The sequence below is a fragment of the Pundamilia nyererei genome, unplaced genomic scaffold (assembly GCF_000239375.1).
Source record: "Pundamilia nyererei isolate P.nyererei 1_Seehausen unplaced genomic scaffold, PunNye1.0 scaffold00076, whole genome shotgun sequence".
Lineage (NCBI taxonomy): Eukaryota > Metazoa > Chordata > Actinopteri > Cichliformes > Cichlidae > Pundamilia > Pundamilia nyererei.
The window spans coordinates 2,259,063-2,274,063 of NW_005187477.1; the positions used below are offsets into that span (position 1 = coordinate 2,259,063).

Consider the following 15,001-nt stretch of genomic DNA (forward strand, 5'->3'; position numbering starts at 1 on the left):
CTTGCCAAGGACACAACGACCGAGACTGTCCAAGCCGGGGCTCGAACCGGCAACCTTCCGATTACAAGACGAACTCCCAACTCTTGAGCCACGATCGACCCGATAAAACCATGGCCTCTGCTGTTAGCGGTAACCACGAGGATTTATTCACAGTCTGCTGCTGTACAGAACAAATGTAGGTTACCATACAAAAACAAATGTGAGTGAGTGTAAATGCGCGCTGAGCGCAGCGCAGCAGGGCTGCGTTCACTGGGCGCGCGTCCCTGCAGCTGTGCAGATGTTTAGTGTTGTTTCAGCTCAAATGACAGAGATGCTCCACTTCCTCCTCTCGTGTCTGATATCTTCCTCCTCCCTGCTGGATTCCTCTTCCTCCCATTCTCCTGCAGAGCGAGGCAGCGTGGGCGGACGCAGCAGGACCGAAGATGACAAAGAAACAAACTGCTGGACCGGTCAACAGAAAATCCCCCAGAAATGTTTGTGTACACGTCGGCACATGAGCGCCGCTGTCATGATAACTATTCTTCACTGTATCCACAGCTCTGTCTACAAAGGTGCCTCGATGAGCATCATTTAGAAAGGACTTTGATCAGGTTCAACTTTTTTCATTTTGCAGAAAGTCTAAAAGATGTTGTATTAATCAAAGATGCATCTCTACGTTCATCGATGGCATACAGAGAATCAATGTGTGGAAGAAAGAACTGCTTCAAACACGTGATTTGGTATGAATGTAACACAAAGGAACAGTTTTTATACTTTGTTGTGTTTGGGCAGTGGCACAGTGTGGTTTGGATTTTGTGTTAAATCTCGGTGAAAATCGTGACTGAAGTTACAAAGCATCTCACCCAAACACCATGTACTGTAGTTATGACGGTCGACACTCAGCGGTCGGCCCAGTCCAGTCTACGGCACGCTCCCCAGCTTTCATAGACAATCCTTTGAAAGTACGACTGCAGCAATCACAAAGACGAGTACAGGTTTTCCTTAGCAACAGGTGGTTTCCAGGAGTCACTAACTGGTCTGGAGACCTTTGACTGGGACTCCAGCAGTACATCACCCACTCGCAGCCTGGTTTGGGGCCTTATTCTCTTGATCCCACCCGTAACCATAATTGTCACCAACCAAAGCCGTGGACGAGTTAAAGTCACGTGGTCAACATGCAAAACTGCAAATTGCACAGGGGCAGCTCACCCTGCTGTGCAGAGCTGCATCCAGTCAGAAGATTAAGACAGCGTGCAGTAAAGATGAAGCGCCTGCTAATTAAAAACCACACCCTAAAAACACGGGTTAAAATCCTAAAACGACTTCCTGTGGGTGATACGAGTGGATGGATGAACTTTAGCGTTACTGCACCTGATGCACAATAAACCCAAAGAACGATTTGAAGTGGACGGCGAGGTGCAGGAGGAGCCCCCATCATAGCGGTACAAAGGAAGAGAGGGGGAGATCTAAAAGGCTAAAATTGGAAAACACTGGAGCTAAAAAAAAAGATGCAGTGAGAACATCTGCCCAGAAATAGTCTGAAACACATCCTGTTATCTGCTCAGAGCGACAGGTGAACAGTGCAGGACAAAAACTCTGCCTCCATGTCCTGTTTGGCCATCTTTGAATTTGAGGTTCTGATACATGTAAAGCAGCTGTTTCATATTTCACATCTTCACTAATTTCATGCAAACCAACAGACCCGGAATTACCCCGGGCCTCTGAGGGAAGTGAAAAACAAGCTTCAATTAAAGAACCAACAGTTACAAGAACAAAGGAAACAGAACGAAGAGGCTGAGACGAGCAAAAATAACGCAGGGTGCAGGCTGGGAGGGGGGCAAAGGTCTAAAGCTCAACAGGAAGAAGGTTAGAAGCTTACAAGAAATGCAAACTTGGAACGAGAAGTGTTTACAGAAGGGATTCACCCGAAAACAAGGACGTACACAACAGTGACAACAGAATGAAGCTGGCAGGAAGCAAAGTCGGGACAGAAAACTGTGAAACTGTCAGTTTAAAACATGACAGGAAAAAACTAAAATCCCTGCAGATTAAAAAAGTTCAGATGAACCTGAGAAGCAAACTTTCAGCTCATGCTGGCTTCGTGTCGGCTCAGGTCTTTCTAAGGCAAATGTTTAAACCACAAATCAAAGAGGCAAAAGAATAAAGTCGCACTAACTGCTCGCTTCTAATCGGCCAATCGCGTGGCAGCGCCTCAGTGCACTCAGGCACGTAGATGCATTTTTTGGACACTCGTGGCATGTGAAGAGTTCTGGTTTTAAATCTTGTCACAGTTCAGAGACGGCACTGTGAAGGAGTTGCTCTCATGACACATCGAGCGATGCCATTGGTCAGCCAATCCAGCCACATCACATTTTTGGATGGTTGCTTAGAGCAGGTAGTCGAGTACTCGGTACCAGGTACCTGCACCTGTGGAAACCCTGAGAGTCGAGTACGCACTGATGGAAAAGGGCAGTGTGAGACAACCCCAACAGGAGTGGATTTACAGCTGCAGGCCGCTGACCTTTTCCTTCCTCGTCTTTGGCAGCATGAGGTCACGACACTGTGTTTGGGTCTAATACCAGCAGGTTGCACCTCCGACTGTCACCGACGCCCTGACGCTGTACCAGCTGCTGCAGTGAAACGGACTCGCCTGCTGCATCGGTTTTTCTCTGCAGAGTTCAAACGACGGGGCATCCTTTCATTCCTAACGCATTACCCAGTCCACACCAGCACACATATCAGCACCATATTCACAGGTGATTAGAAACATCTGCTAACATCCAGCTGTGACGCAGCAAACACATCAGATTTTGCATTTGTGGAGTATTTGTCATGCAGAGGCCTCAGCAGTGTGTTGTAACATGCAACGGTCGGAGCAGGGTTATCATGTTTGCATAGACGTGTTAGTCAGACACAGAGGAGGAGGGCTCCTCTACGGGGGGAGGGGGGTTAGAGAGAGAGAGAGAGGAAGTGGAGTCCACTGCAGACTATAACAGCTCAGACTCAGCTGTCAGCAGCACTTCAGCTTCCCATTCACAGAGCAGGAAAGCAGACCACAGGTGAAGGCAACATCTGTATGGGAGCCTGAGCAACATCTGGAGTTTATGGTGAGAGAACCATCTGATGCACCTTTAAGCTGATGACAGAGCTGTGTTATTGGGTCAGTCTGTGATTAATGTAAGAGAGGTGTAGCTGTAGAGGCGTGATGCGTGTGGAGGCAGCGTGGTGGACCGAGGCTCACCGAGGCTCCGGAGCCCGAAGAAGCAGTAAAACCTGCCGGAGGCTCAAACAAACTGTTTCGGGATAAATCCGTCACAGGGGAAGAATGCTCCACCACGCTGCTCTCTGCTCGCTCAGCTGCTTCATGTGACTTTGTTCTGCGTTCAGAGCGCTTCTTACTTATAAAACTTTGTGGATGTTGTAAAGGTTATTTTTCTGTTGAGTGAAGGAAACATTAACACACGATCTGACCTTTCAGCTGCAAACCTGAGTGAGGCAACTCTGACATTTAGATAACATTAGCTCACATCGGTGTGGGCCAACTTATTACACGCACAGAAAACACTCAAAACTTTTTTTCTTTAAATATCTCAGAGGAAGGAAGGAAGGAAGGAAGGAAGGAAGGAAGGGAGATTAGAAGTGATCAAACATCAGAAGAGCTCAGAAAGTTTTAGAAAACTGAAAAAGCGCATCACCATCAGATAAGGACGTTTGTCAGTAATCTCCTCAGCTGATGGGATATTTGTCACGAGTGTGAACAGCAGATGTAAACGCCACGCTGTGGTGATGCGTTGCTCCCAGCTGCTGTAAGAAAGAGCGAAGTGTGAGGGCAGAAGCTGCGCTCTCCTGCAGCATGCATGGATGAAACAAACACACGGAGAGCAGGATGTTCAAAAGAGCTCAAAGGTGCAAATGAATCAGATGAAATCAACAGTTTTGCTCTAAACGAGCGGCTGCAGAAAGATTTTCAGCAGCCAACTGTAACCTCTGTTGTGGTTTCCACATTAATATAAGTGTGCCAGCTGTTGCTCGCTTATACCTGCACAGGCTGGCGGCATGTGCTGTTTTATTAATGTCGTTTCATCCAGCAGGTTTCTGTTTGGTTTACTGATTCAAGAATGTGGAAACATGTCACGTAATGTCAACAGTATGAGAAAACGAGCCCAAAAACAAACACAAACAAGCTCATAAACACGCACAAACACACGTCAGGATGTAACGGCGCACGAACGCAGGAGCCCGAGCGTGAGGACAGATTCTGCTGCAGGACGCGCAGCTTACAGAAATATAACAGTCAGAGCTGCAAGGAAAAACACTTCTGTGACATGATTGAGGCTGACTTCATGTTTTACTCAGAAATCCTTCAGTTGTGTTTTGTGTCAGTTTGATCTTTTATTTCTGACCACAGAGTCAAAAACAGGGTTTGTACTGACGCTGCAGAGGAAGAGCCGCTGGTTTGTGGTCGAGCTGCACTGAAGATTCAGATGAAGTGATGTGGTCATGTTTTCATGCTAAACCAAAGCGTTCTTTATCTTAACCTACATGCGTTTCTGTGTGTGTGTGTGTGTGTGTGTGTGTGTGTGTGTGTGTGTGTGTGTGTGTGTGTGGGTGCGTTCACATGCATGCTGAGAAGTGGAAAAAACAGCGACCAAAGAAATGACAGCAACAAACCATCCACACCGCCAAAGGTATCAAAAAAACCACAGAGGGTTAACGTGTGGATTCATTTCTTCTCACATCCCCAAACTCGTGAGGATGTGCCGACAAATCTATCCATACTGGTTACATACTGGTTACATACTGGTTACATACTGGTCCTGGTCAGTTATCAGAGCCCAGATTAGCAGAATATCTGGTTTTGTTGTGCTTGTAGTTTTTTCTGGTTTACTCTGTGCTGGGTCGCCGGTTTCCCCTCCTTCCTTCAGCTTGCTGTTAGTTTGTTTCTGGTTTTCACTTTGATCTGTTGCAGCTGACGCATTTAAGTTTGATTTAACGAGTTTAAAGTGCTAAAAATAAAGCTGTGGCCAGCAAGTAGCAACAACTACCCACAGTCTGTAATATTTTTATATTCTACATAGATCTGCTCTGTGAAAGTCTCTCACTGGAGTAGGTGTCACACAATTGGTGGGTTTGGTGCAGGAAAAGAGTGAAAGTCTGACTCGGAGAGCCTGGATAAACAGAGGCCGCTGATAACCACCGTCAGCATAGCTGCTGTCTCTGCCTTTGGTCGACTGGGCTAACACAGAGGCAGCCTGGCTGCGTCTGTCCTGCTCTGCAAGCTGGTACCTAATGTCCTTTAATGCACATATTAAACACATATGTAAGACTGCGTTCTTCCATTTGTGCAACATCTCTAAAGTTAGAAATATCCTGTCTCAGAGTGACGCTGAAAAACTAGTTCATGCATTTATTACTTCCAGGCTGGACGACTGTAATTCATTATTATCAGGAAGTCCAAAAAACTCCCTGAAAAGCCTTCAGCTGATCCAAAATGCTGCTTTGGATTCAGGAGACAGAGACTATCTCTACTCTTAAGATTAAGTTTTTAACTTCCCCCTTTGGTAAATCTTATCCTTAGACCTGGATTAGGTGACCTTAGGTGGCCTCAGTGTGGTCTTCTGCTGCTGAAGCCCACCTGCCTCATGGTTTAACATGCTGTGTGCTTTGGTCCAGCAGTCAGTCCACAGTGGATAAAGAAACAGCCTGATACAGAAACCTTTTTCACCTGGGTGGGTGAGGTGAATTTCTATTTGTAATAACAGCATTGATGTAGTCCTGTCACAGGAGGCCCGGAGTGATGTGCTTGGCCTCGTCTGCACCAATCAAAGTCTCTGACACTGAAACCTTCACTGTTTGTGCCCGACAAACACTGTGTGGTTCAGACCATCCAGGAAATGGATGCTCTTGTTTTACTGAGTATGAGTGTTTTACTATCGAGTCAGAACGAATGGGGTCTGCTGGTCTGATTCGTGAGAGCTTCAGTTTCAAAGAAGTGAGTTTGTTTCCATAACTGAGTGACAGCAAACAAACAAATGCTCAGGAATGACATCGGGGAGCTGGATGAGACTCATTTACTTAACAAATGATTCCTGTGAATGTTTACAGCCTTCACACAATGGCTGGAGTTATAAGCAAACTTCCCTTTAAGTCTCATAAACATGAAATATCAGTGAAGGTCCTGCACCACGTCCTGTGCCTGTCAAAGGTAAAAGCAGAAGCTTTGCAGCTGTTATTGCATAGTCAGCATCCTCTCAGTGTGTATGATCAGATACTACAGATGCAAACTTTGGGAACTTGTATCCCAAAAGAATGCAGAGTCCACGAAGTCCAGGACGCAGGTCCAGGAACCGGGCTTAGCTAACGTCTCTGAGCTGAGCTCTGGTGTTACAGTGGACATGACACACACATGTTTAAAGGCTAATTTGCCTCCTGCTCTAAAAAACTGTCTTATTTAAGTCCGTCTGTGAAGCTGACGTCTTCAGAGTTTGTAGCGCCATCTTGTGCCACTACAGTGCTGTCATGTGGTTGGTTGGTTGCCACTAACAGACTTACATTAGCTTATGTTAGCTAACTAGTGATAGAATCAATGATGCAGTGGAAAACAAGGAAACTAAACTAAAAGCAGTCTAAGGGTCACTGTTGCGCTGCCCGTGGCAGCAGTTGTGGGTTTGATCCTAAACTGTCCACACCCGTCAGCAGTAAGTGGTTCTCCACCCATCGCTAGCTGCACTGAAACAGGAAAATCCACCTGTTAGCTGTTTGTGTTTGTAGCGCACTTTATGGATGTGGAGGAGAGTCAAGTGCACCGCTGGTTTACCAAGCTTGAGTCCAGCACGCCTTAGGTTTGCTTGGGGTTGCAGACGAACAGTGCAGGCAGCTGGCAGAGCAGATGTTCACAAGATGTAATCGGCATTATTTTAAGCAATGTTAAAGTCTTAGCCCTGCAACTAGGGCTGGGTATCGTTACTGATTTCTAGAATCGATTCGATTCACAAGGTCCCGAATCGATTCAATCCTCGATTCGATTCTAATTGAATCGGGGAAATTTTGCCTCAGACAGTCAGAAATATTATAATTATAAAAGAGTGGATGGATGGTTAAAGTCTAATTTAACATGAAGTTATATCAGGGTAAAGTCTGGGGAATCCTGGTATCGGCGCTCCGTTGATAGTGGATTCCTTTCCCGGGTTTATTTTTGAACTCAGAGTTTGTTGAGCCTGCTTGATGTGATGTCAAAAAAACTTTATGTTTGTTCTTGTTCTCTGAAAAGACCCTCGTAAGGGTCGATAATATAACACGTTGGTGCATTTAGAGTAAATCCACACGAAGTCGACATGATCGCCCCCTGTGGCTCGCTCTGAGCTGCAGCAAACAAAGGAACAGGCCATTTATTGGTGGCTCTGGCACAGGAAGTAAACATCCTCGTTCTAAAGCTGTGGGCATTCAGTGGCTTTATGAGACAATCAGCAATGTGGAGATGGTAGGAAAAGAGGAACAGCACACTGCAGGGACACGCCACACGCTGCCTGATCAGGAGTTTAGCTGCTTCCCTGAAATGGAAACTGCTGTCTGATCGTTCTTCATATCAGCTCTTCTGATCCACAGTGGAAGTGTCCATCTCCACACAGGATTTCTTATTCACTAACAGCTTCTGTTGACTGGTGTAGGTGCACAAGAAACCAAATAGTGTTTCAGGTGGAATTAAAGCCAGCAGGTTGTGTGGTTAGTGCAGGAATGACCACTAGCAGAAATCTGAGGTTAAAAATAACTTTACTAGCACGGGAACACGCGATGCAGCCGGTGCTGTCCTGTCAAACCCGACCGTAAGTGTTTTCACAGCGCAGATGAAGGACGAGAGCGCTGCGTGTTGGACTGGGATGAATCAGGATCGGAGGGAAGTGCGTGAAGAGCAGGACAAAGGAAGCGTCCGTGAAACCTTGTTTGTGCACGTGCCCAGTGTAAACAGAGCAGCTCACTGCATGAACACAAAAGGTTTTTTCAGCCGAGCAGCACAGAAACAACGTAACACTGAACATGGGTTAAAGCACAAATGCAGATTCAGGCCTTCAGCGGTCGTTACTTTGTGCTCTGTCATAACGCCATGACGCCGCTGTGGTGGTGCATGCAGACAGTCTGCAGCTCTGTCATTGGAAACCAAACACTGACCACAGAGAGTCTGTCCACCTCCTCCAAGTGACGATTACGTTTATCACTCATTTCAAAGAGAATGGTTCTGCAGGTGGAGCCACAGAGCGTCACCTCTGTCACTGATTTCTCCCGTTTTATTAATGCCAATGAAAAATGTTTCCTGTAATCGTCCTAAAGCTTGTACTGTGTTCTTCGTGTTTGCAGGGATGGCTCACAACAACTCCACCAGCCTACTGTCCAACCAGACGGCAGACTTCAACAACGTCTTCACCCTGAAGATCCTGCCCCTGCTCTACTTTGTGATCTTTCTGGTGGGTTCGCTTCTGAATGGCGGAGCCGCCTGTATCTTCTTCAGAGTGCCCGCTGACTCTGGGCTGGTGGTCTACCTGAAGAACATGGTGGTGGCCGACCTCCTCATGCTGTGCACCTACCCGTTCAGGATCGTGGCTCAGCTGGAACTCGGCGGCTGGTACATCCACGTGATCGTCTGCCGCTACAGCGCTGTGATCTTCTACTGCTCCATGTACATGGGGATCCTCTTCATGGGCTTAATTAGCCTCGAGCGCTACGTCAAGATTGTCCGAACCTCCCCCTCCTCCATCACCACCACCTCCTGCAGGACAAGAGTAGCCAGGATCTTTTCCCTGCACCACCTGCAGAACCCCAAGTGTGCCCGGGTGTTGGCCGTCCTCTCTTGGACCCTCCTCACCGTTTTCCTCATGCCCAACAGCTTGCTGACGAGCAAGGAAGCCAACGAGGAAAACGCCCGCAAGTGCATGGATCTGAAGACGGCGCTGGGCAAAGAGTGGCACCGGGTGTCCTCGATCTTCAGCGTCTCAATGTTCTGGGTGACTCTGGCGGTCCTCGCCTTCTGCTATGCCTCCATCTCCCGCCGCATCTACCAGTCGTACCGCCGGGTTCGCTGCGATAACAGCGACGTCTGCCGCAAGTCCAACCGGAGCATCTTCAGCATCCTGGTGGTGTTCTTCATCTGCTTCGTGCCGTACCACGTCTGCCGCATCCCCTACACGCTGAGCCAGATGCCAGAGTCGAGCTTCAGCCGGTATGCCCGCTTCCTGCTGCTGCAGGTGAAAGAGGGGACGCTCTTCCTGTCAGCACTCAATGTCTGCCTCGACCCCGTCATCTACTTCCTCATGTGCCGAACCTTCAGAGAATCGCTGCTGAGAAAAGTGTCGCGGCGAGAGAGGAGGAGGAGGAGGTCCCTGACCACGGCGCAGAGTCTGAGCAACATTTAGAAGGCGAGGAGAGGAGACAAGGCAAATAAGGCAGCGGCAAGGAGAGGAGAAGACCCCTGAGGAGACGTGAGGAGACGCAAAACCTAAATGTTGAAGCTGAAATCATGTATTTTTTTTATTTGCTGTAATAAAATTGCTCTCTTCTGTTTGTTTCTCGGTCTGATAGAAAAGTGTGTAAATCAAGAGTTTTATGTGTAAAATAGAAAGAGACATGAATGTATATTTTTATCCCTTTATGTGTACATAAGAGAAGTATTCAGAGCTTCAGTTCTTGGTTTTATTTATTGTTCTGACCAAAAGCAGGACAGAGAGGACAGGGAAGGTCAGCGAGGAAGAGGAAGTGTTGACGTGGAAGTGAAACTGAACTGTGATGAGTGGGCATCAAACCTGCAGCATTAAAGTCCGTTCATGCAGAATCTGCTGATTTGCTCACGAGTCGCCTCTTTTTAGAAACTCGTGTCAAATCGCAGGACGAGCAGCAATCTGACTGTGATGTCATAGTGTTCCTGCTGTCAGAGTCATTACAACTGCTTTATGATGTCTGTATTTTAAATAAAGCTTTTCTTTCTTCTAAAATAACTATAATTTAGTCATGTTTTCAATCTCTGCTCACTGCAGCTGATGCCTCTCTGCTGCCATCAGGTGGTCATATCTGTCATTACATGTTTGTTTGCAGGTACACGAGGAGCAGCAGAGTGGGATAAAAAATATTAATAACTATTTTGCTGACATTTTAAAATCCCTCTTTTTAAAGTAAATTAAATGAGGTGATAGTACCTGTTCCTCAAAAACACAAAGTTAAAGGGGAAAAAATGGAGTGTAATGGAACCCTGTGACCAGCAGGGGGCGCTGATGACATTCCCAGTAAAGGTATTGTTAAATCACACGTGGCCAGTCTGAATCACAGCTCTGACATCAAAAACACATATTTTGGGAGTTTTTAAAGGCAGCAGTGAAGAATTGAGACTGATTGATGTTACAGCTGTTTCTGTCATCTTTTGGTGTGTGTGTGTGTGTGTGTGTGTGTGTGTGTGTGTGTGTGTGTGTGTGTGTGTGTGTGTGTGTGTGTGTGTGTGTGTGAGCACGCAGAAAAGCATTGATCATAAACAGAGACAGATGTGATAAAGCAATGACAGCAGCAGACGTGCAGGATAAACTTGGACAGTGTGCAGTGCCGGGAGTTGGAGCTTCAGGTTAAGCTCATGATGCTCGTTAGTATCATTTGAGGAATTCCTCCTTCCTGTACAGCAGCCATCAGCATATAACCTCGAGCAGCAGCATTTTCAAAATCATCACATCAGAACTGTTTGCAGTGAGCATCTCACACCAGAGAGACACAGGGAGGGGGAGGGGGAGCCGGGACCAGGCAGGGGTCATGACTTCATCTGAAAGTCAAACATCTACCTCCCTGTCTGCCGTTACCGAATCCTCCCACAGATTCCAGCTCAGTGCCGAGCTTCGTCAGAGAATCAAAGAGCGATTGTGTGCGTGCAAAATCAAAAGAGAAACCGAACGCTCCATTAGCCAGCCAGCATGACAGAGAGGAGAAGAGCCCGTGAAAGCTTTCAGCAGGGCTGCCCGACCTGCTCAGGTGAGCTGCATCCTTAATCACCGGGTCAGCTCCACCCACCGATTACTTGGAAGAGATGGGGAGATAAGGTGAACGCTGAGAGCAAGGCCAGACCTGTCGCTGTCACCGCACAGGTGAAGAGATCACAGCCAGCCGATGATGGAAAATCTACCTTTAATAATCAGAGTTATCTTAAAGCGAGCCTTTTCTCCGCTGCACCTCTACAACCGATCTTAGGCTGCCTCCACATGCACCCACCGAGTCCTGACTCAGTCTGGGAGAATCCCCATAGAAAGATTTCTTCATGATCGTTATTCCAAAAACATGTCCTGACAGTTTGCCCTCCAGAGCAGAGACAAACCAGCCTGAGGCAGTTTGAATATTTCCCTCTGTGCTGCGCAGAGATTAGGCTGATAGGGTAACAGTCAGGCTCTCCCATCTGTGAACGGAAGACGAGATCTATTTAAAACTCTTTCCTCTCTTCTTTGGAAAAGAGAAAAAATCAGCATCTTTTAATCTGAAACCAGGCATTCATTGTGGCAGCAAGGTGGAGGTGATGGTGGGAACAGATTATTATACCCAGATTATTATACCCATAAGCACTTCTCAGTAACCTGGTCTTCCCCCTCGTCTGTTTGATGGTATCAAACCTATCACTATTCAATTCAGTTTTATTTATACACCGCCAAATCACAACAACAGTTTCATTAATGCCTTTAAATTGTAAGTTAAAGACCCCATATTAGTACAAATACAGAGAACACCTCAACAATCATATGACCCCCTATGAGCAGCACTTTGGCAACAGTGGGAAGGAAAAACTCCCTTTTAACAGGAAGAAACCTCCGGCAGAACCAGGCTCAGGGAGGGGCGGGGCCATCTGCTGCGATTGGTTGGGGTCAGAGAAGGAAGACAGGATAAAGACATGCTGTGGAAGAGAGACAGAGGTTAATAATAACTAATGATAACACAATGCAGAGAGGTGTAGAAAAACGAAGTGAAGAAGAAACACTCAGTGCATCATGGGAATCTCCTATAGGACAAGCAGCCTAGATCTACTGCAGCGTAACTAAAGGGGGGATTCATAATAAATGCATGAACTAGTTTTTCAGCGTCACTCTGAGACAGGATATTTCTAACTTTAGAGATGTTGCACAAATGGAAGAACGCAGTCTGACATATTTGTTTAATATGTGCATTGAAGGACATGTCCTGGTCAAAAATGACTCCAAGGTTCCTCACAGCGTTACTGGAGGCCAAGGTAATGCCATCCAGAGTAAGAATCTGCTTAGATACCATATTTCTAAGCTTTTCAGGGCCGAGTACAATAACCTCAGTTTGATCTGAATTAAGAAGCAGAAAGTTAGCGGCCATCCAGGTCTTTATGTCTTTAAGTCATTCCTGCAGTTTAACTCATTGGTGTGTGTTATCTGGCTTCATGGACAGATAGAGCTGGGTGTCATCTGCATAGCAGTGTAAATGTATGCTATGTCTTCTAATGATGCTGCCTAAGGGAAGCATGTATAATGTAAACAGAATTGGTCCTAGCACTGAACCCTGTGGAACTCCATAATTAACCTCAGTGTGTGAAGAGGACTCTCCATTTACATGCACAAACTGGAGTCTATTAGATAGATATGATACAAACCACTGCAGTGCAGTACCTGTAATACCTACAGCATGTTCTAATCGCTCTAATAGGATATTATGGTCGACAGTATCGAACGCTGCACTGAGGTCTAGCAGGACAAGCACAGAGATGAGTCCACTGTCAGAGGCCATAAGAAGATCATTTGTAACCTTCACTAAAGCTGTTTCTGTGCTGTGATGAGCTCTGAAACCTGACTGAAACTCTTCAAATAAACCTCTGCAGATGATCTGTTAGCTGTTTGACAACTACTCTTTCAAGGATTTTGATATAAAGGAAGGTTGGAGATTGGCCTATAATTAGCTAAGACTGCTGGGTCTAGAGATGCTTTTTGAGTAAAGGTTTAAAGCTGTGACCCTAAAAGGCCTGTAGACCATAACAGCAAACATAGAGTTGTTCTTATTTACTTCAATCAGTGATGAATAGTAAGATGTTCTGGCTTTGCGGAGGGCTTTCTTATAAAGCAACAAACTATTTCTCCAGGCTAAATGATGATCCTCTAAATTTGTGACACGCCATTTCCTCTCCAGATTACGAGTCATCTGCTTTAGGCTACGTGTTTGAGAATTATACCACGGAGTCAGGTACTTCTGATTAGAGACCTTAGTTTTCAAAGGAGCTACAGTATCCAGAGTTGTACGTAGTGAGGAGGTAAATGTTATCAGGAAATGATCAGACAGGAGAGGGTTTTCAGGAAACACTGTTAAATGTTCAGTTTCTTTGCCGTATGTTAAAACAAGATCTAGATCAGGGGTCCCCAACTCCAGGCCTCGAGGTTCGGTGTCCTGCAGGTTTTAGATCTCTGGGTCAGCACACCTGAATCACATGATTAGTTCATCATCAGGCCTCTGGAGAACTTCAGGACATGTTGAGGAGGTCATTTATCCATTTAAATCAGCTGTGTTGGTTCAAGGACACGTCTAAAACCTGCAGGACACTGGCCCTCGAGGCCTGGAGTTCGACACCTGTGATCTCCAGTGTGATTTTACATTTTGAGAAAATCCAATTGAGTCTAATCACCCACAATAATTATTTTATCTGAGCTCAGAACTAAATCAGATAAAAAGTCTGAGAAATCAGACAGAAACTCTGTGTAAGGCCCAGGTGGACGATAGATGATAACAAGTAAGACTGGTTTCTGAGTTTCACAGCTGGGGTGGACGAGGCGAAGCATCAGGCTTTCAAATAAATTAAAAGTCTGTCTGGGTCTTTGGTTGGTTAATAGGCTGGTGTGGGAGATTGCTGCCGATCACTTCAGTTTGGTCCAAAATCTGTGCCAAAGTGAGGCTAAACTGGAAACAGTACAAACGAACTGGAAACAACGAAAAACAAACAAACAAAACAAAACAAAAACACACAGAGCCCTGGAGTCAGCCTGGGAATACAAACAGAGGGCCGGTGTGGCCACGGTGGGAAGTCATCGCAGATGCTCCAAAACAGGATGTGAAACCATCCCAAAGTTCCACACCAGTCTGAGGGAATCTGAAAACAGGATGAAGCAGATACGAGTCCAAAACAGCTGTGAAATCTGAACCAGTCTGTAATTAGATGCAGAGAGAAAACGCTGAGTCCAGTAAGCTGCTGCAAAAGCAGATGTAAACTCTGGACTCACACCAGCCTTCAGCACTTCCTAATAGAATTTAAAACCAGAAATCTGATCTACACTCTGTGGTTTCACCGTCCTGCACTAGTGTCTGTTTGCACAGCTCATATGTCTCACAGGGAGGAGCATTATGGGTATTCAGCCATCAAGTTCATTTCCTAATCAGATCCTCCTGGGCTGAAGGCCAGCATAGCAACACCATCAGTCTGGAATCTGCAGCAGGTTCTCCAGGAAGCTCCAAGACCTAAAACCAAACCCTAATCCTTTAAAACAGGTGAATGCATCGCATGACGCAGCGCTGTGTGTTTAAAACACAGCACGCGCTCACTCTGCTGCTAAAAACCAGAAACCTTCAACAAGCAGCGACATGTCGCGCTTCCTCTGACACATGTGCTGGACCCAGAACCGGCTTTGAATAACTGACAGGCACTCCCAGCTCACACTCAACACTCGTGTAAGCCGAATAGAAACAGAATTAAGTTTGCTGATTGAAAATAAGAAAACACGAACACTGTGAGTCACGGGACATTTACGAGTCGACTCTGATCTGTGTTAAAGCTTGCTGGTTAACCTTTAGCCGCTTTTACCTGCTGGTTCTGGGTTGTGTGTCTGACTGAGTCTGTTTCCAGCAGCTGTTGTTTTCAGAGGATCACTGTCGCACACAACAGACCCGCTCAGAGCAAAGCTCTTTCAAATAAAGTTCTCTGGAAAAATGAAAACTTCCTGGTAAAAATAGGTGTGTGTTTTTGACTTGCAAATGAGGAACGGTGCTGCATGCAGGACGTCAGCACAGCAGC

General features: G+C 46.2%; 1 protein-coding gene across 6 annotated transcripts in view; it reads left to right on the top strand.

The window, feature by feature from the left end:
• LOC102199386 (P2Y purinoceptor 14) overlaps nucleotides 1-9,791 on the top strand; it is a 14,027-nt gene extending 4,236 nt beyond the window's left edge. For 4 of the 6 annotated variants that reach the window (XM_013911969.1, XM_005737473.1, XM_005737471.1 and 1 more), the window contains exon 3: nucleotides 8,332-9,791. In XM_013911969.1, coding sequence (XP_013767423.1) covers nucleotides 8,334-9,383 — 1,050 coding nt within the window. In that variant the 5' untranslated portion in view covers nucleotides 8,332-8,333 and the 3' untranslated portion in view covers nucleotides 9,384-9,791. Of the gene's footprint in view, nucleotides 1-2,987; nucleotides 3,087-7,438; nucleotides 7,460-8,331 lie in introns of those variants that run through there. The other 2 variants (XM_005737472.1, XM_005737475.1) reach the window with 2 other exon arrangements.
• The last annotated feature ends 5,210 nt before the right edge of the window (nucleotides 9,792-15,001 follow it).